At 44.0% G+C, this 20367-nt stretch overlaps 1 protein-coding gene across 4 annotated transcripts; it reads left to right on the top strand.

The window, feature by feature from the left end:
• Positions 1-51: 51 nt before the first annotated feature.
• Positions 52-9162, top strand: Nefh (neurofilament heavy chain). 4 transcript variants are annotated; one of them, XM_048784915.1, is made up of 6 exons: positions 52-438; positions 2297-2496; positions 3575-3699; positions 6733-7177; positions 7274-7297; positions 7394-9162. In XM_048784915.1, exons 1-6 carry the CDS (start codon positions 168-170, stop codon positions 8543-8545), a joined length of 2217 nt encoding a protein of 738 aa, XP_048640872.1. In that variant the 5' UTR covers positions 52-167; the 3' UTR covers positions 8546-9162. The 4 variants fall into 4 exon arrangements, with proteins under 4 accessions (XP_048640872.1, XP_048640871.1, XP_048640873.1 ...); XM_048784914.1 differs by having other exon boundaries at positions 6733-7297; XM_048784916.1 differs by lacking the exon at positions 7274-7297 and having other exon boundaries at positions 53-438; positions 6733-7111; positions 7334-9162.
• The last annotated feature ends 11205 nt before the right edge of the window (positions 9163-20367 follow it).

Here is a 20367-nt window from a genome sequence, read left to right as displayed (position 1 = left end):
GAGGAGGTGGAGAGGGCGGGGCCCGACTCCCCAGCCCCCCACTGCCAAGGGGCTGGACCCGGCCAAGGCGGCTATAAAAGAGCTGGCGTCCCGGAGCTGTCGCAGTGCCGCCCACCCCGTCCCGGCCCCGCGTTCCGGCTCTGCCGGCGGCCCGCACCTGCCTGGCCATGATGAGCTTCGGCGGCGCGGACGCGCTGCTGGGCGCCCCGTTCGCGCCGCTGCACGGAGGCGGCAGCCTGCATTATGCGCTGGCCCGGAAGGGCGGCTCGCGNGAGCTGCTCGGTCTGATCCAGGGTTGCGGCGCCGCGCAGGCGCAGGCGCAGGCCGAGGCGCGCGACGCCCTGAAGTGCGACGTGACGTCGGCGCTGCGTGAGATCCGCGCGCAACTCGAAGGCCATGCTGTGCAGAGCACGCTGCAGTCAGAGGAGTGGTTTCGAGGTGCGCAGGCGCGTGGGGGTTGGGGAGGGGTGCCCCTGCAGCTAGCTGCCCCCTGGGTTGACCCTAGGGCGTGCTGTTGGATTCCTTGTAGCAGAATCAGAGGGCTCACAACTCGGCTTCCCTCGCAAAGTGCATGCCCCCTACTTAAGTAACTTTCACAGGTTTCTTGTAGGACGCCACCAACTCTGGGTTCTCTTTTGGTTGCTCTCCTCCAGATTCTTTGTGCTTCCACTCTGGGGCCCCCTGGTCTGAGATTTTTGCCCATTAGGAACAAAACAAATTGTCTCTAGTTCCAAAGTAGCGCTGGCTTCTGGTCATTAGTGCATACCCTGTAAGTGCCGCCCATCTCCCTTTCCTGCACTCTGCTGGGTCTCCATTCTTCTGCCCCTACCCTAGTAGGCTCCGCCCCACTACCTGCTCCGTGCCTAATGCCCCCACCTTAATCTGCAGTGCGGGTTGAAATGGGTGGGGCATTTTCACATCCTCTCTCCCCAGGTGCGTCACCACAACCAATGACCAAGAATGGCTGAGGCTGGCCTCTTCACTATTTTAAATCCCCTCTCTTAAGCAACCTGGAACCTTCCCAAATCCCCACCACCACCCAACTCCACGTAGTCCTGAGTCAGCTGGACTGCAGCTATCCTAAAGCTGTGCCCAGCAGCTGCAGGGTGACCTTGACCAACATTAGCCCTCTCTGGTTTTCATTTCTTTTTGATTGAAAGAGCTGGGTGGACCAAATGACCTTCTCAGTCTGGAGACTTATATGATCCCAGCTGAAACTGTTTGTAAAACTGCTTTGTTCTAGGGAGAGTGCAGAGGCTTCAATGATTTTCAAATGAGTTTGCAATCCACAATAGGTTAGAATTCTCACCCACCTGGACAGATTTCTAAGTCTTTGCCAGTACTGGCAGGGAAAGCCAGGAATGCTCATTTGGATGCTTGGAATATCCCATTCCTTTTCTACCCATCTGCAGTGGCAGAACCCCTCCCCCATCTCTGCAGCAAGGCCACTCCCAGAGGGGAATTCTGTTCTCTTGAATTTGCCCTTCACTCAGGCAAACCATCCCAGGGCTTGTGGTCCAGACAGCTGGCTTCTCTCCACCAAGACTCAGGCTCTCAGTGCTGTTATGTGGGGATTCAGGATGTTCATTTTCAGGGGATGTAAACCAATCTAAAGGCCTCCACTGGCCCCCTCAAGGTCTTCTGAGAACTAGGAGCCTGTGGGTGGCAGGGGCCAGGGTGTGGCTGCCATCAACTGGGAGGTTCCTGTGCTATGCAATGCGCAGCCAAGTTGAGGACGGAATAGAAGGGCTGACACCCAGGACCTTGGACTTGCAGTGATCTTGGACTCTGCCCAGAAGTCTGTAAGGAAGGTACCATGGCTGCATGATGACTTGATTGCTCAGAACTCTCATGCCTTCAAAGGTCACAGGCTCATTAACAAGTTCAGCCACAAGCCTCCAGCATTCAGCTCAGTTAAACCTCATGGGCAAAATTTCACATCTGAGTCTCCAGCAGTGCCGGCCCCTTGCTGGGGAGCTGGACCTGGTACTGGGACCAGAAATGAGAGCTTCCTGTCCCCTGAAGGTTGATATAAATTTCTAGGTTGAGGGAGACTGAGTCTAGTCTTTGGAACCAGATATAATCACTAGATTTGAATCCTACTCTGCCACTTACTAGCTAGGTGGCTTTAGGCTGGATCACTTGCCTTTCTCATAGCATAGAGTGAGGTAAGCATCCACCATGGTGCCTGGCACCCACTAACTCCCCAACCCATGTGTGTCACCTTCCAGATCTAGGCATTGGAACCCAAATCTAGGTGTGTCTAACCCTGTGCCCTGCTCCCTTCTCTACCTAGTGAGGCTGGACCGACTGTCAGAGGCAGCTAAAGTGAATACAGATGCCATGCGCTCAGCCCAGGAGGAGATAACTGAGTACCGACGTCAGCTGCAGGCCAGGACCACAGAGTTGGAGGCTCTGAAAAGCACCAAGGATTCCCTGGAGAGGCAGCGCTCTGAGCTAGAGGACCGTCATCAGGCTGACATTGCATCCTACCAGGTAGACATAGGGACAAACTGCCTCTCCTGGTTGAGTGACCTGTACAAGTCACTCCCCTTCCCTGAGCAGGATGCAGTGGTTAAGACCATGGTTCTTGGAGTTAGACATACCAGGACTTTGTAGCTGTGTGACCCAGGAGAGTTTTCGGCCTGTCTGAACTTAAATTTCTTCTCCGCAGTGACAAGGTAAAGAAAGAAAAACAAAAACTAACACTTGCTTTACAGAACTTTGAAGATTAAAAAGAGAGACAGACTTTGAAGTGCTCAGTAGGACATCCAATTAATAGTAACCTGTGTGTAGCCTGGGGAGGGCCTTGGCAGATTCCTCCAATTAAAGATAACTTTCAAAAAACAGCATGTAAGTAATATATAGTGATCGTAGAGTTTTAGGAAGCAGAGAAACAAATAAGAGAAAATAAAAAGTGATAATAGTTCTCTTTAAGCTGTGGCTGCAGTGGGCCTAGGGTGAGATGACAAGTTTTATCTTGTATTTAATATGCTTTTGTGTATTGTCCCTGTCATTAGATCATCAAGAACAGATGTTTTCAAGCCTTGATGATGTGGCAGGCAGGCTCTTTGGGGCACTGGGGAAGCAGTAAGGAGAAAATGCAGATAAGGCTCTGGTTCCACTGAGCATTTGCTTTTTTTTTTTTTTAATATATATATTTTTAGTTGTAGATGGACACAATATTTTTATTTTATTTATCTTTTTGTGGTACTGAGGATCGAACCCAGGGCCTCACACATGCGAGACGAGCACTCTACTGCTGAGCCATGACCCCAGCCCCCCCACTGAGCATTTTCTAATTTTAAGAGATCTGTGAAAATTCACACATCATCTCATGACCAGGCTAGCATCTGAGACATTTCATTCTAGACCTTTCCTCAAGCTGAGATTTTTGCTTCAGATTTTTCCATGTCCACAAATGAGGACCCTGAAGCTTTGATAGGATGGGGTTTGGTCCCACTTGAGCCTTACTGGGAAGGGCAGCTTGGGCTTACACAGCCAGCCCCAGATATCCTGGTGATAAGGGATAGGCATTAACTAGAGAGTGACACATATGATCTGTCATCCCCAGGAAGCCATTCAGCAGCTGGACACTGAGCTGAGGAACACCAAGTGGGAGATGGCAGCCCAGCTCCGAGAATACCAGGACCTGCTGAATGTCAAGATGGCTCTGGATATTGAGATTGCTGCTTATAGGTGAGTTGGGCCAGGAGCTGCTGAATGGCAGAAAGCCCTTGTGTTTTAGGTGAAACCTTGGGTTTCAAGTTCTATTTAGGCAACATGGCTGTTTAAAGACAGAAGCCATTTTTTAAAAATTTTGATAATATGAATGACATAATATTTGCCAATTAACCATCTTAAATATCAGTTGTATTAAGTACATTTGCACTGTTGTATAACCCTATCACTATCCATCTCCAAAACTGTTTTTTATCATCTTGAACTCAAACTTCATCCCCTGTTCTCTCCTTTCCTTAGCCCCTAGTAACCCTAGTAACCCCTAGTACCACCAGTCTACCCCTCTGAGAGGCAGAAATCTTTTTTTTTTTTTTTTTTGTGGTACTGGGGATTGAGTCCAGGGGCGCTTAACTACTGAGCCACATCTCCAGTCCTTTTTTATATATTTTATCTAAAGGTCTCTCTGAGTTGCTTAAGGCCTCTTTAAGTTGCTGTGGTTGGCTTTGAATTTGAGATTTTCCTGCCTCAGCCTCCCGCCGCTGTGATTACAGGTGTGTGCCACCATGTCTGGCAAAGGCAGAAATCCCGACAGTGACTTAAGGAGTTAAAACTCTTCTTTTCTTCAAATCCAGTCAGCCAGAGGCCTGCTCTGGAGAGAAATAGATACTTAAATTGTCAGAGGCTTTTACAACTCTATCCTTTAGAATTTCTTTCTTTCTTTTTCTCTTTTTGGTACTACAAATTGAATCCAGGGTACTTTACCACTGAACCACACCCCCAGCCTTTTAAAATTTTTTATTTTGAGACAGGGTCTCACTAAGTTACTTAGAGCCTCATTAATACTAAGTCTGGCTTTGAATTTACAACCCTCCTGTCTCAGCCTCCTGAGTCTCTGGGATTGTAGGCACATGCAACTACACCTAGTTCCTTTAGAGTTCCTTTGGTTTCTAAGCGTTCATTTCTTGGGGAAGTAAAATGGAGATGATAATAACAGGATCCATATCATGGGTTGTTGGGTGAGCTAATCCTATTAAACTAATCGAAGTAATACATGTACATGGTAATCACCCTTACTTAGTAAGGGTGGCTCTGAGAAAGCCAGTCCCCCTGGATGAGCCCTTCTGGTTTAGCAGGTCTGAGGAACAGGGCTGACCCCCATGAGGACCTTTCCTAGTTGCAGACTGATGACTTTTGACTTTCCATCTGTTGACTTTACTTTTTTTTCCCCTGAGGTGCTGGGGATTGACCTAGGGCCTTGTGCATGTGAGGCAAGCACTCTTCCGACTGAGCTATATCCCCTCAACCCCCACCTGTTGACTTTATTTAGTCTATAATTCGCCCTCCATGCTAGGGATTGAATCTAAAGTTACATTACCACTAAGCTACACCCCCAACCCTTTTTTATTTTGAAACAGGGTCTTGCTAAGTTGCCCAGGTTTGGCCTCAAACTTGTGATCCTCCTGCTTCAGCCTCTCCAGTAGCTGGGATTACAGACATGTGCCACAACCCCTGGCTCTAATCTCTAATCTTGTTATTCAAAGTGTGGTTCATGAATTAGCAGAATCAATGTTGTCTAGTACCTAGTTAGACTTAGGCCTTGTCCTTGGCTACTGGATCAGGATTTGCATTTGGCTCCTAGGTGATTTGTGTGCTGTTAACTTTGGGAAGTACCAGGGGCTAGGGTTGTGACTCAGTGGTAGAGCGCTTGCCTAGCATGTGCAAGGCCCTGGGTTCAAGTCTCAGCACTATATAAATAAATAAAATAAAGGTCCATTTACAACTAAAATAAATACATGTTTTTTAAAAATTGGGAAGCACCAGTCTGTAGGGGTTACCCCTGCATTCACTGTAAGGCAAGCACTCTGCTAAATCCTTTTTATTCACTGTTTGAATGAAACAACCCTCTGAAGTAGGAACTCTTATGATCCTTTTTTTTTTTTTTTTTTTGGTTAATTATGTATTTTTTAGTTGTTGATAGACCTTTATTTTATTTATTTATACATGGTGCTGAGAATCGAACCCAGTGCCTCATTCATGCCAGGCAAGTGCGCTACTGCTGAGCCCCAGCCCCAGCCCAAATGATCGTCTTTTTATCAATAAGGAAATTGAACCCTTAAGAGCTTGAATGACTTGGCCAACGTCACTATCTAGTTAGTAGCAAAGCCAACAGGAGGAACTGTTTCTACTACCCTCTTTCTAAAACCTAAAGGATAATGATAAAGAGTGACAGGAAAAATTCAAATGACAATATTGTAAGACCTCTTAAACTAAATTTATCAATGTGGAATTGCTTGCTTCCTGCTCTCTCTTTCTCTCTCTGTCCTTTATTTATTATTATTATTATCATCATTATTTTTGCAGTACTGGTGATCAAACCCAGGACTAGGCAAGTATTCTGTTGCTGAGATCCACCAGTTTTACCACTTTTGTTTATGTAGGAGCTCTCTATTATGGACCATTCTTCAGGTGTGGAAAGGGGAGTTGTTTAATTTCACAAATTGCAGTGTCCACTGCATTAAGTAAGAACAACCCCATAGGAGTATAGGTCTAGAGGTCACTTGGATGATGTGCTGAATGACTTTCTCCATTCTCCAAAGTGTTTATTTCTGGAGGTGTCACTCAGGGGTAGAGTGCATGCTAAGTATGTGCAAGGCTCTGGGTTTGATCCCTAGCACCTAAATAAATAAACTAACTACTAATAAAAAGGAATAAAAATGTCAAGCACAGTGGCACACACTGATAAGCCCAGCAACTTGGAAGGCTGAGGCAGGAGGATTTCAAATTCAAAGTCAGTGTGGATAACTTAGTGAGACCTTGTCTCAAAATAAAGCTGAAATGTAGATGTAGCTGAGTGGTAAAGCAGCCACAGACTCAATCCTTATTACCGTGCCCCCACCCCCCTCAAAAAAACTATCATTCATTCATGTTCCTTCCCTCACCAAAGTTCATGTCATTGGATGCCATGGAGCTTCAGGATACCCTAGGAAGACCCCAAACCAACAAATCTGCTCTGAGTTAATAGAGTAATATGTTCCACTATCCATTTTGCAGAAAACTTCTGGAAGGTGAAGAGTGTCGGATCGGCTTTGGCCCAAGTCCTTTCTCTCTTCCAGAGGCACTCCCGAAAATTCCCTCCATATCCACTCACATAAAAGTCAAAAGTGAAGAGAAGATCAAGGTGGTAGAAAAGTCAGAGAAGGAAACTGTGATTGTGGAGGAACAGACAGAAGAGATCCAAGTAACTGAAGAAGTGACGGAAGAAGAGGAGAAAGAGGCCAAAGAGGAGGAAGGCAAGGAAGAAAAAGAGGGAGAAGAGGAAGAAGCAGAAGAGGGAAAAGAAAAAGCAGAGTCTCCCTCAGCAGAAGAGGCTGCATCCCCAGAAAAGGAAACCAAGTCCCCTGTGAAGGAAGAAGCCAAGTCACCAGCTGAGGCCAAGTCCCCAGTGAAAGACGAGGCCAAGTCACCAGCTGAGGCCAAGTCCCCAGCCAAGGAAGAGGCTAAGTCACCAATCGAGGCCAAGTCTCCAGAGAAGGCCAAGTCCCCTGTGAAAGACGAAGCAAAATCACCAGCTGAGGCCAAGTCTCCTGAGAAGGCCAAGTCCCCGGTGAAGGAAGAAGCAAAATCACCAGCTGAGGCCAAGTCTCCTGAGAAGGCCAAGTCCCCAGTAAAAGAAGAGGCAAAATCACCAGCTGAGGTCAAGTCTCCTGAGAAGGCCAAGTCCCCAGTGAAGGAAGAAGCGAAGTCCCCAGAGAAAGCCAAGTCCCCAGTGAAGGAAGAAACAAAGTCCCCTGAGAAGGCCAAGTCGCCAGTGAAGGAAGAGGCCAAGTCTCCAGTTGAGGTAAAATCCCCTGAAAAGGCCAAGTCCCCAGTGAAAGAAGAAGCAAAGTCCCCAGAGAAAGCCAAGTCACCAGTGAAGGAGGAGGTGAAGTCCCCAGAGAAAGCCAAGTCCCCAGCGAAGGAAGAAGCAAAGTCCCCAGAGAAAGCCAAGTCCCCAGTGAAGGAAGAAGCAAAGTCCCCAGAGAAAGCCAAGTCCCCAGTGAAGGAAGAAGCAAAGTCCCCAGAGAAGGCCAAGACTCTAGATGTAAAGTCTCCAGAAGCCAAGACTCCAGTGAAGGAGGAAGCACAGTCCCCTCCAGACACCAGATCCCCTGACAAGGCCAAAAGCCCTGTCAAGGAGGAGGCCAAATCCCCAGAGAAGGTCAAATCCCCTGAGAAGGAGGTCCCAAAGAAAGAAGAGGTGAAATCACCCGTGAAGGAGGAGGAGAAACCCAAAGAGTCCCCAAAGAAGGCAGAAGAGAAGGCTCCAGCCACACCCAAAACTGAGGAGAAGGACAGCAAGAAAGGCGAGGCTCTCAAGAAGGAGGCTCCAAAGCCCGAGGTGGAGGCCAAGAAGGAAGCTGCTGTCGAGAAGCCCAAAGAATCCAAAGTTGAGGCCAAGAAGGAAGAGACAGAGGATAAGAAGAAAGCAGCGACCCCGGAGAAGGAGGCTCCTGCCAAGGCGGAGGTGAAGGAAGAAGCTAAACCCAAAGACAAGACTGAGGTACCCAAGAAGGAAGCCGAACCCAGCAAACCAGCAGAGAAGGAACCAGAAAAGCCAAAGAAAGAAGAGGCAGCAGCAGTACCCGAAAAGAAAGACACCAAGGAGGAGAAGGCCGCAGAGGCCAAGAAGCCAGAGGAGAAACCCAAAACGGAGGCCAAGGCCAAGGAGGACGACAAGGGTGTCTCCAAGGAGCCCAGCAAGGAGGCCCCCACACCCAGCAAACCCAAGACGGAAAAGGCTGAAAAATCCTCTAGCACGGACCAAAAAGACAGCAAGCCTGCAGAGAAGGCCACAGAGGACAAGGCCACCAAGGGGGAAAAGTAAGGCAGTAAGAAAGGAACCCCAGAGCAGCCAAAGAAACTCAGGAGGGTCCCAGAACTCAAGGGTCAGTCTAATGAATTTTCATTTTTTTCCTCCCTTTTTGTTCTATAAGAAAAAAAACATGCTTTGATGTCGGGCCTTCCTTCACCAAACAGGATTTTCTGTTAACAATATGGTAGCAAGAGAGGGCACTCCCAGTTCCTGACCCCCTCCCCACCCCATGTCCCAAACCCTCTCCAGGCGATGGACAACTATGTTATGATAGCTTATGTAGCCGAATGTGATAATATGCCGAATGCTACACGTAAACACTTGACTACAAAAACTGCCCCCCTCCTCTCCAAATAAGTGCATTTACTTCCTGTATGTACTGACAGATGACCGCAATAATGAATGAGCAGTTAGAAACACATTATGCTTGAGATGTCTTAACCTATTCCCGAATGCCTTCTGTTTTCCAAAGGAGTGGTCAAGCCCTTGCCCAGCACTCTCTTATTCTGCAAGAGCGGGAGCCCATGAGGCTGGGCACTGGCCACTGAATCACAACAGGGCGCACTTTCCACTGGAGTCCACTTTCAATTGCTTCTGTGCAATAAAACCAAGTGCTTCTAAAATGAAAATGTGGTTGTTGTTATTTATTTTGTTCACCTGGGAAGGCTCAGGGCAGGACATGGGAGGTCCAGGTGCACACTTAACTCTGCATGGGGACTGAATGAGCATCAGAATTCTCTTGTGACTCTGGGGTGATTTGCACTGCCCTCTCTGGGGCTATTTCCTGGGCACAAACCACATACCACATACCACATATATATGCTGGGTGCTTTATTTTTATGATTTGTGGACTGGTAGCCTGGGGAATATTTTTTTTTTTTTGTGGGGTGGGTACTGGGGATTGAATTCAGGGGCACTCTACCACTGAGCGACAGCCTCAGCCCTATTTTGTATTTATTTAGAGACAGGGTCTCACTGAGTTGCTTAGTGCCTTGCTTTTGCTGAGGCTGGCTTTGAATTTGCAATCCTCCTGCCTCAGCCTCCTGAGCCGCTGGGATTATAGGTGTGCGCCACTACACCTGGCCTGGGACATGGTTTCTGAGCATAGTCCATAGACCATCTTTAGCAGCATCACCTGGGAACTCTGTAAACTTGGAGATGCTTTGACTCCATCCTAGGCTATTGAATCACAATTTGAGAGGAAAGCCTGGGAAAGTGCCTATTTACCAACTCCCAGTTGATTCCAGTACATACCAATGTGGGTCTAGGAAGACTGGACTGTTTATAGGCTCTGCATGCTAGGTGGGAGGAACCTTACCATGCGGGGCTATATGTAGGTATGTAGTGCAAACTACAGTGACCACTTCTTTAGGAATAATTTATCAATAGTCATCTAATTGACCTCCAATGTGCTTCTCTGGACATGAATTTGTGGTCCTCTTCTAGATTCACAGGTGTCTTTTTACTGTTAAATCATTGTGCAGTTTTTAATTTCAGGCCTTTTTACTAGACACCTTTCCAGGAATTGCTTCTGCCCCTTCCTCAGCCAGTTGGTTTTTAGGGAGCCTCTATATTTCAAATTTCTCTGTATCACTGGTCACTGATGATTGATCCAAGGATGGCCACCTGAGCCAATGAGAGCTCTTTCTTGGGGTTTTGAACTTGGGATCAGAGTAGCTGGGAGTCGTCTGGTTGTGGAAGGCAGTCAATTGGGAATCAGGAGCTGTGAGTAGCCATGTTTCTAGCCTTGTGGTAAAGCTAGTCAAAGCAAGTTAGAGACAAGGTTCCTAGAAAGCCATAGTAGGTTTCATGACCTTTCCATAGATTGTTGGCCATTACTTGTGCCAAGAAATCTCCCTCTGCCAAATCATTTGAGTTATAGCTCTGTCATTTGCAACCATAAGAGTTCTGAATAGGATAGTGACTAAAAGGAATGGTTGTTGGTACGCTAGAAACCAGGGGTGATCTCTCAGGGAACAAGCAAATAACCTCTTTAAAATACTATCCATGGTCAACTCTTTGTATCAGGGTCCACATGTCACCTTTGGTACCCATTTTCCATCTGTGAAAAGGTCTGAAGTGCACTTTAGACAGTTTAGGGTGGTCACATTTAAACAAAGGGGTGCTTAAATGTTTAAATGCCACTTTAGAAGTGGTTTTGATTTGCTTTTGCTCCAAGTTACCAAACATGCCCAAGCACTCCACAAAACCCTAAGCATTAATTAAAAAAAATTTTTTTTTGTAGTTGTAGATGGACAGAATGCCTTAATTTTACTTATCTTTATGTGGTGCTAAGGATCAAACCTAGTGGTTCACATGTGCTAGGCCAGTGCTCTGCCACTGAGCTACAGCCCCAGCCCCTAAGCATTAATTTTTTGAGCAGCTCTGTCCTAGAGAAATCAAACAGACCTCCTTAGGTCCTAGCCCATAGCTATAGCATCTGAATATCAAGCTGGTATCCTGGAACCCAGGAAATATCTTCACGTGTCTTATCTGAAAAATGTTACAGTTGTCTGAGTACCCACAATTGCTTATAATAACAAGTTATCATTTTTTGAGATAACCATGTTTTTACATAAATTCTCTCTAATCCACATGGGCAGTTTCCAAGATAGATTTTCTTTAATTTTTTTAGTTGTCAGTGGGCTTTTATTTTGTTTATTTATATGTGACTCTGAGAATCAAACCCAGTGTCTCACACATGCTAAGCAAGCACTCTGCTACTGAGCCACAACCTCAGCCCCTCCAAGGTAGATATTTTGATGCCTATTATAAAAGTAAGAAAACAGGTGAGGTGGTTTGCCCAAAGCTTGTAAGTGGAGCCAGGATTTGAACCCAAACTCTCCCAGTTTGCCTGGGATAGAGCAGTTTCCTAGGACATACAATTTTTAATGTTAAATCCAGGAATGTCTTAGACAAACGGGGATGAGTCTTCCCACCCCAATGTTTGGGCAACCACTTCAGCACATTTCAAAATATTGCCAGTGACAAAACCTGACATCTGGATTCAAGAGCTGCAGGGAAGTCAGTGGGTCACCATCTTGGTTCTTGGCTCTGTTTATCTCAATGTTGGCTTCTGTGATAGGCATCTTCTAAAATAGCTCCAGTGATCCCCATCTCATGGTATTCATGCTCTTGTCATCCTCTCCCCTCGAATGTGAGCCTGACTTTGTGACTTGCCTCTAATGGTGAGACAGTATCAAAGGATGGGATGTCATTTCTGAGAGTAGGTTACAAAAGCATTCTGGCTTTTTTTTTTTTAATAGAATTTTTTAAAAATATTTTTAGTTGTTGATGGACTTTATTGTCTTTATTTTTATGTGTTGCTGAGGATCAAACCCAGTGCCTCATGCATGCTAGGTGAGCACACTACCACTGAGCCACAACCCCAGCCCGCATTCTGGCTTGTTTTTGTCTTTTTTTGGAACTGGGGGTCGAACCCAGGGCTTTGTGAATGCAAGGCAGACGCTTTGCCACTGAACTACATCCCAGATCTCTGGCTTATTTTGAAGGCTTTTTCATTTGATCCTTCTGATGGAAATCAACTTCCTTGTTGTGAGCTGCTCCAAGGAGAGGCCCACATGGCAAGGAATTGAAAGAAGTCTTGGCCAAAAGTCAGTGAGGACCTGAAGGTCTCTGTCCAACAAGGAACTAAATTCTACTAGAAACCATGTGAAGCCAGGTACAGTGGTGCATACCTGTAATTCTAGTGGCTTGGGAGGCTCAGGCAGGAGGATTGTGAGTTCAAAGCCAGCTTCAGTAATTTAGCAAGGACCTAAGTAACTTAGTGAGAACCTGTCTCTAAATACAGAAAAAGGGGGCTGGGATTATAGCTCAGTAGTAGAGGCTTGCCTAGCATGTGTGAGGCACTGTGTTCAGCACTATGTAAAAATAAATATATAAATAAAGTTTAAAAATATATATTCATATACATATACATATATACATATATATACACATATATATGTGTGTGTGTATATATATATATATGGGCTGGGGATGTGACTCAGTGGTTAAGTGCCTCTGGGTTCAATCCCTGGTACCCCACCCCCAAAAAAAGGAAAAGAAAAAAAAAGAAAATGTAAGTGTAGAAGCAGATCCTCCCCAATTGACTCATGAGACTGCAGCCCTAGAAACCACCCTGATTGCAGCCATGTGAGACATTAAGGATGAGCCACCCAGCTAAGCTGCATTTGAGTAAATAAATGTTTATTATTTTGAAGTCACCAAGCCTTGGGATAATTTGTTACACAAAAATAGGTAATATAGCTTCTCTCTCAGGGAGGCCTTCTCTACATGAAGATTCTCAGTACCTAGGGGCTTGCACCATTCTAGGTACAAATCAGAGGAGAGAGATTCTGCACCCACCAGTTGAAACCATAGTCTGGGGCTGCCGTTGTGGTTCAGCGGTAGAGCGCTCACCTCACGTGCAAGGCCTTGGGTTCAATCCTCAGCCCCACATAAAAATAAATAAATAAAGGTATTATGTTCAACTACAACTAAATAATAAAAAAGAAAAAAGAAACCATAATCTGAGAAGTGATCTGATTGTATGACTGGGTCATATGCCCAAACTGAAATTAATCACTGTGGCCAGGGAGGATGGAACACACTGATTGAACTTCATAGGTCACATGCCAAGCTGTAGACCCAAGGATGGAGTCAGCCCATCTAAATCACATAAACAGGACCTGATATTTCAAAACCTAGGGTAAGAGAGGATCCTGAAAGCTTCCAGAGAGACAGAGTGGGTTGTTAGGGTGGACCATTTAGAAATCTGTACTAATAAGCTACTGTGGTACATGCCTGTAATTCCAGCGGCCCAGGAGGCTGAGACAGGAGAATGGAAAATTCAAAGTCAGTGTCAGCAACTTAGTGAGGTGTGCTGAGCAACTCAGTGAGACCCTGTCTCTAAATAAAATATAGAGTAGGGCAGGGGATGTGGCTCAGTGGTAAAATGCCCCTAAGTTCAATCCCCAATACCCACCCCCCAAAATAAGTAGTAGTCTATACTGATAAACAAAGTGTAAGAGTAGAAAAAGGATAATTTCAGGCATACAAAGTCTCAAAAATTTACTTCCTATAAATTACTTGGGGACGTGCTCCAACAAAAGAACATAAATCATAGGCTGGGAATGTAGCTTTGTAGTAGTAGAGTGCTTCCCCAGCAGGTGTGATGCCCTGCATTCAATATCCAGAACTATGAAAAAAAACAAAAACAACAACAAAAAAAACAAAAACCCACATACCAAGAAACAGAATCTCTAGCAATACAGAAAACAAGGACAGTAGTCTGGGAATGTAGCTCAGTAGTAAAGTGCTTGCTTAGCATGCATGAGGCCCTGGGCTTGATCCACGGCTATACACATACACAGACTACAACTAAGAAGAGAGAGGTAGGGACTCTCTGACTCTCTGGAATAATAACAAAGAAGTGTTGAAGGACAAGAGCTGTGCAGTTCCTATTTATCCAGACTAGGGTGGGTGTATAGGAAGAAGGAGAGTTCCAAGGGGAAAAAAAATTGAACTGATAAATTATTTGACTTGATTGACTAGGTGCAAAATTGAATTGAAAGCCTTTCACTGAAGCTTTTGGAGATTTTAGGAAGATTTAGTCAAGTTCAAAAACAAAACAGACAATAAAAGCAAGGCAATTATCAACTTCAGGACAATCAAAAAACCATGTATAAAAGGAAGTATAATTATGATACACTAGCCAATTTAAAGATCACAACATTTACATAATACATCATGAAAGCAATTAATTTGGATTAAACAAAAAAGTACGATAAATATATAAGAAGTATGAGTAAAGGAGAAGGGGTGTAAGTGATTGATCAAAAATATTTCTGTGTGAGTCCCTGAGTTTAATCCCCCAACACCACCACCATGACAACAACAAATCACTCGTCTCTCCTAATAGAAAGTTTAGGGGAAAAGCTCAAATTAATAAATCAAAGAAAAGATGTAGAACCAGGCACAATGGTGCTGCCTGTAATCCCAGCTACTAGGGAGGCTGAGACAAGAAGATCCTAAGTGTAAGGTCAGCCTGGGCAACTTTGCAAAACCCTGTCTCAAAATAAAAAAGGTCTGAGGATAGAGCCCAATGGTAAAGAATTTGCCTTTACATGTGCAATGCCCTGGGTTCAATCCCCAGTACTGGGGGAAAAAAAAACAAACAAACTAGGAATAAATTTTTTTAAAGTATTTGTTTTTTAGTTGTTAATGGACCTTTATTTTATTCATTTATTTATACACAGTGCTGAGAATTGACCCAGTGCCTCACACATGGAAGGCAAGTGCTCTACCACTGAGCCACAACCCCAGCCCCAAAACTAGGAATAAATTTAACAAAGGAGGCAAAAGACTCCTTGTTTTCAGTTTTATTCAGAGACATTAAAGAATTAAAAAAATTTTAGGGTGCAGTGATTGCATACCTGTAATCCCAGTGACTCAGGAGACTGAGGCATGATAAAAAGGACTGGGGATGAAGTTCAGTGGTAAAGGCCCCTAGGTTCAATTCCCAGTACAAAAAAGGAAAATAGATAGATAGACAGATAAAGTAAATAAAAAGACATCCGTATTTATGGGTTGGAAGACTTCATAGTGTTTAGATGGCAATACTGCTGAAGGTGATTTGCATATTTACTGCAACCCCTAACAAAATTCCCATGGCTTTTTTCCTCCAATAATGGAAAAGCTCATTTTCAAATTTATATGGAAATTACCAAACTTACCAGTTACCCCAAATTACCAAAACAAAGTGAAAAAGAATAACACAATTGGAACAACCATACTTACTAATTTTACTTTCTGAAAACATACTACAAATCCACAGTAATCACAACATTGTGGTACTGACATAAGGATAGACATATAGACCAAGGGAATAGAACTGGGAGTCCAGAGCTAAACCTATTCATCTGTAGTCAATTGAACCTAGGAGTACTTTACAACTGACCTACATTCCTGGCATCTTTTTTTTTTTTTTTTCAATTTTTGTGTTTTTGTTTTTTAAACAGGGTGAGATGAAAGTCAAAAGATAAAAGCACATATTGATAAAGCAGGATCAGGATATTTATTTTTTATATATACTTAATGAGTACTAAGAGGCCTCCATAATTTTTAAAGGAAGTATAGGATTTTATTTGCAAAGCGTATAGCACATTTTCAAAGAACAATATTTTCTCCTTTTTGATTAATTGAATGATTCATTCATTCATTGAAAAAGGAGAATCTAAAGTGGATATTTTAAGGCTATTTTAAAATGCTAAAATCATACAGCAGTGAAGACAATGAATCCAGAAGTAGGAGGCAGTGAAGGAGGAGATTCAGTGAGGACTTGGGAGTGTAGGCGTNCCCCTCCCTTTCCTCCCACCCCTCTGCCCTATCTAGATTTTGTCTATTCCTCCCATGCTCCCCCTCCCTACCCTACATGAGTCAGCATCCTTACATCTGAGAAAACATTCAGCATTTGGTTTTTTGGGATTGGCTAACTTCACTTAGCATTATCTTCTCTAACTCCATCCCTTTACACAATGGTATATTACTCAGCAATAAAAAAGTTAACTCTTGATGGATCAATGATCTAAGTATAAGAATTACAACTATAGCTGGGCATGGTGGCACATACCTGTAATCTCAACAAATCAGGAGGCTAAGGCAGGATGATCATAAATTTGAAGCTAGCCTGGATATGGCACCAAAAGCATGAGCAACAGATTAGAAAATTGATACACTGAGCTTCATGAAAAGTTTTAGATTTTGTGTACCAAAAGACTTTGTTAAGAGAGTGAAAAGGAGAATGAGAGCATAACTCAATGGTAGAGAGCTTGGCTAGCATGCTGGAGGCCCACTTTGATCCCCACCTCTGCAAAACATTTAAAAAATAAAAATGAAGACCTACAAAATAGAAGAAAACATTCAAAAGTCATATACCTGATAAGGGCCTAGTATCTAGAATATTTAAAGAGTTTAATCCAAAAACAGGCAAAGGATTTATGATAGCCATTTTATCTTAATCTCCTAACAGACTAAATTGTCACTGAGTTGTTCACTTCAGAATGATTAATTTTATGTTATGTGAATTTCACCTCAATAAGTTATTTTGAAACATTTTTTAAAAAATTTTCTCTTTAGTTGTAGGTGGACACAATATCTTTCATTTTGTGTGGTGCTGAGGCTCAAACACAGCGACTCACGTGCACTACCCGAGTGGTCTACCACTGAGCCTCAATCCCAGCCCCTGAAACTTTTTTATTGTGGCAAAATACACATAACAAAATTTACAAGTGACAACATTTAGTACATATACCATGTTGTGCGACCATCACTTTTTGTTCCAAAATATTTTTATCGTTTTCTCAAAAAGAAAACCCAGTACCCATTAGCATTCAGTCATTCCGTTTTCCTCTCCTCCAGTCCCTTGCAGTCTCTAAGGTCCCTTGCAGTCTCTAATCAGTCCACTTTCTGTCTCTATGCCTTTGCCTATTCTAGACATTTCAGAGAAATGAGATCATAAAATATGTGATCCTTTTTGTTTGTCTGCTTATTTTGTCTATTTCCTTCTTCTACCAAGAAAATATGGGAGGAGGGAGGTATTTTTGTTGTTGATATGACTTTTGCAAAACAATAGTCAAATATGAATGTCAGCTTTATGTAGTACATGAATGATTATAAAAAAAATAATAAAAAGGTCTGGAGGATGTGGTTTAGTAGTAAAGCACCCTTGGTTTCTATCCCCAGTAATAAAAAACACAAAGAAAAAAAAAAAAGAAATACTTATTGATTTCTTTGTGCACCAATCTGTGTAAGGTCTGAGAGCTCTAGAGGTAAACAAAACACAAGTGGGTTTTCTGCCCATTCTGAAGCCTACAATTTAATGGGAAAACAAATAATAAATAGTAGTACAGCTGGGTGAGGTGGCACATGCCTGTAATCCCTGAGGCAGAAGGATTGAGAGTTCGAAGCCAGCCTCAGCAATGGTGAGGTGCTAGGCAACTCAGAGAGACCCTGTCTCTCAAAAAAATACAACACAGGGCTGGGGATGTGGCTCAGTGGTTGAGTACCCCTGAGTTCAATCCCTGGTACCAAAAAGAAAAAAAAAAAGAGCACACAAATTATTATGTAATTAAATGTGTTATGTTTTATTCTAGGACCTCTGTGGGTTTTTGCTCCTAGCCTCTGTCTCCTTTTTTCTAACAATCCTTTTTTCTATTTGGGAAACCATACCTCCTCACTCTCAGGCCATATAGTAGACTAAATAATGGTCCCCTAAAGATATCCAGGTTGTAATTTCCAAAACCTATGTGCATGTTATCACATAAGGTATATGGGACTTTGCAGAAATGATTAGGTTAAGGATCTTAAGATGTGGAGATAGTCCTGGATTATCTGGGGAGACCCAGTACCAACCAGTCCTTGGAGGATCAGCCAAAGGAGGTGATATGCTAATGGATGCCCAGATTGGAGTGACTTCACAGATGAAGCAAAAAGCTACAAGCCAAGAAGGCCTATAAAAGCTGGAAAAGCAGAAAACAGATTCATCCCTAGAGCCTACAGAAGGAACCAGATTTTTACTGTAGTCCAATGAATCTAATTTTGGACATATATGTGTTCCAGAATTTGAAGAGAATAAATCTGTTATCTCATCAAGTTTGAGGTGTTTTGTTACAGCATCCATATGACCCTAATATAGGCCATGTGCTGGCAAGGAGGGACCAAAGCTTCCAGAGTTGGAATCCCTTGGCAGAGGAAGGAAGTATCCAGTGCAAAAGGCCTTCCTCATCCAAGAGGCCCCTTCTCTAGGTTGAAACCTGGAGGGCAGGGATGAGTCTCCTGTCTGCTGAGCAATCCTAAATACTGGTTATGGTACCAAGAGTTGATACTACCTACCTGTGAGAAAGGTTTTGTGGCTACTCCCAGTAGCAGGGGAGGACCCCCAAGGCTTAAAGTGAGTCAAATAACCAGGGTTATGCAGCTGCTCAGGTTGGAATGAGGACCTAGATGAGTCAGTTGGACACCAAGCTGTTAGCTCCTGATGACTGTGTTACTCTGGGTGTATTGAAACGTACAATTTCTGTTGCTGAAATGAATATATGGCCCAGCAAGTGTGCCAGCCTGAATGAACACTGAGCCTGAAGTAAAGAGGGGCTGCAGTTTGGAATGTGCCCCAGCAGGGGAACTATGGAAATGTCATGGACAATTTCAGCTGAGTAGATTCTAGGTGCTCCCTTCCCTTTAGGCCCCTTTCCTCAATCTGCCCACCCTTGTCATGAATGGCTCAATTGAGTAGTTCAAAGGGGTCTTTGTCCTGGATTTCTCATTTGCTTTAAGACCCTTCTTAGCAGGGCACAATGGCTTACACTTGTAATCCCAGCCACTCAGGAGGCTAAGGCAGGAGGATCTTGAGTTCAAAGCCAACCTAGCAAAAGTGAGGTGCTAAATAACTCAAGTGAGACCCTGTCTCTAAATAAAATATAGTGTAGGGCTGGGGATGTGGCTCAGAGGTCGAGTGCCCAGGATACACACACACACAAAAGAACCACTTCTTAAAGCCAAGGGATTCTTTTGTTCAGCCTGCTCCTTTTAAAAGAGAAAAATCTCCTTGGGAGGGTGACAGGCTGCAATGAGCCCTGCCTAGGAAAAAGAGCCTCCTCCTAGTCCTCACAAGTCCCTATTTCCTTTGGAGGAGAGCTTTTGTGCTGAGTCAGACTGGCCGTCTTCCAGCCAAGAACAGAAGTGGAAGCTGCAATGCAGGAGCCAGTAAAGAAACTATTTTTAGGTTCCATTTTAATCGTATTCAGCACAGGCAGTGAGATACAAGGACTGAAGGTGGCCAAACCAAGAGGATGCCTGCAGGGACAAAGTCCCAGGTAAGTAGGTCAGGAAAAAAGACAAGATTTTGCTATGGGGAAGGAAAGAAGTGCCTAGAGGCTCGAGACAAAATTTTATTTTTTGGGATATTCCCAGTAAAACTTTCTCCTTTCGGGGCTGGGGCTCAGTGATAGGATGCTCGCCTCACACGTGTGGGACACTGGATTTGATCCTCAGCACCACATAAAAATAAAGGTATTGTGTCCATCTACAACTAAAACATTAAAAAAATTTGTTCCTTTTACAACAATAAACAAACTTTGGTCTCCATTACAAGCACATTTGGTAAAAGTGGGTTTATTGACTGTTTCTCCTGCCTGCTCAGCTGATCACTGAGCATCCCAAGATTAAGATTTTTCTGAAGGAGAGGCCTATCACTGAGCTCCTAAGACAAGAGACTAGGTGCAAAAGACAGAAGAGGGGAGCTGCTCAGAGAATTGAATAAGGGAAAAATAAGGGAGGAAAGTACAGCACCTTCCAAAAAAAGACTAGGGCACACTGCACCTGGGGAGCTTGTTAAAAATATACTTCCTTGGCCCATCTCAGGTCAACTGAGTCAGAATAGTGGGAGTGGAGCTTGGAATGTGCACTTCAGTTCAGTTCCCAGGATAGGTGATACAGGTGCAGTTTGAGGGCCTTTGGGCAGGAAAGCACCTGTCTGTGTTGGGCACTCAAAGGAATTATTAAGGCCAAGGTGAAGGAGAGGCTCAGGTAGTGGTGGTCATTTGGTGGCTACTTAAGGTACCATTTTCCTCTCTGGCTGGGGTCCAGTTTCCATATATAAAACAAAGGGCCCTAATAGGCCTTTCCTGTATTGATTTTTTTTTTTTGGGGGGGGGGTGGAGGGCAGATATAGTTTTTCTGACAAAACTATCCAAGAATACTCTGTGTCATCCTTCACTTTGTCTTCTAATGGAGGATCATGAAGGAGGTAAGCTTAGAAACATTTTCCCAGGACT

Source organism: Marmota marmota, unplaced genomic scaffold, assembly GCF_001458135.2.
Source record: "Marmota marmota marmota unplaced genomic scaffold, marMar, whole genome shotgun sequence".
In the NCBI taxonomy this organism is placed as follows: Eukaryota; Metazoa; Chordata; class Mammalia; order Rodentia; family Sciuridae; genus Marmota; species Marmota marmota.
Note: the sequence above shows the minus strand (reverse complement) of the source record. Positions and strands in the feature narration are given on the sequence as shown.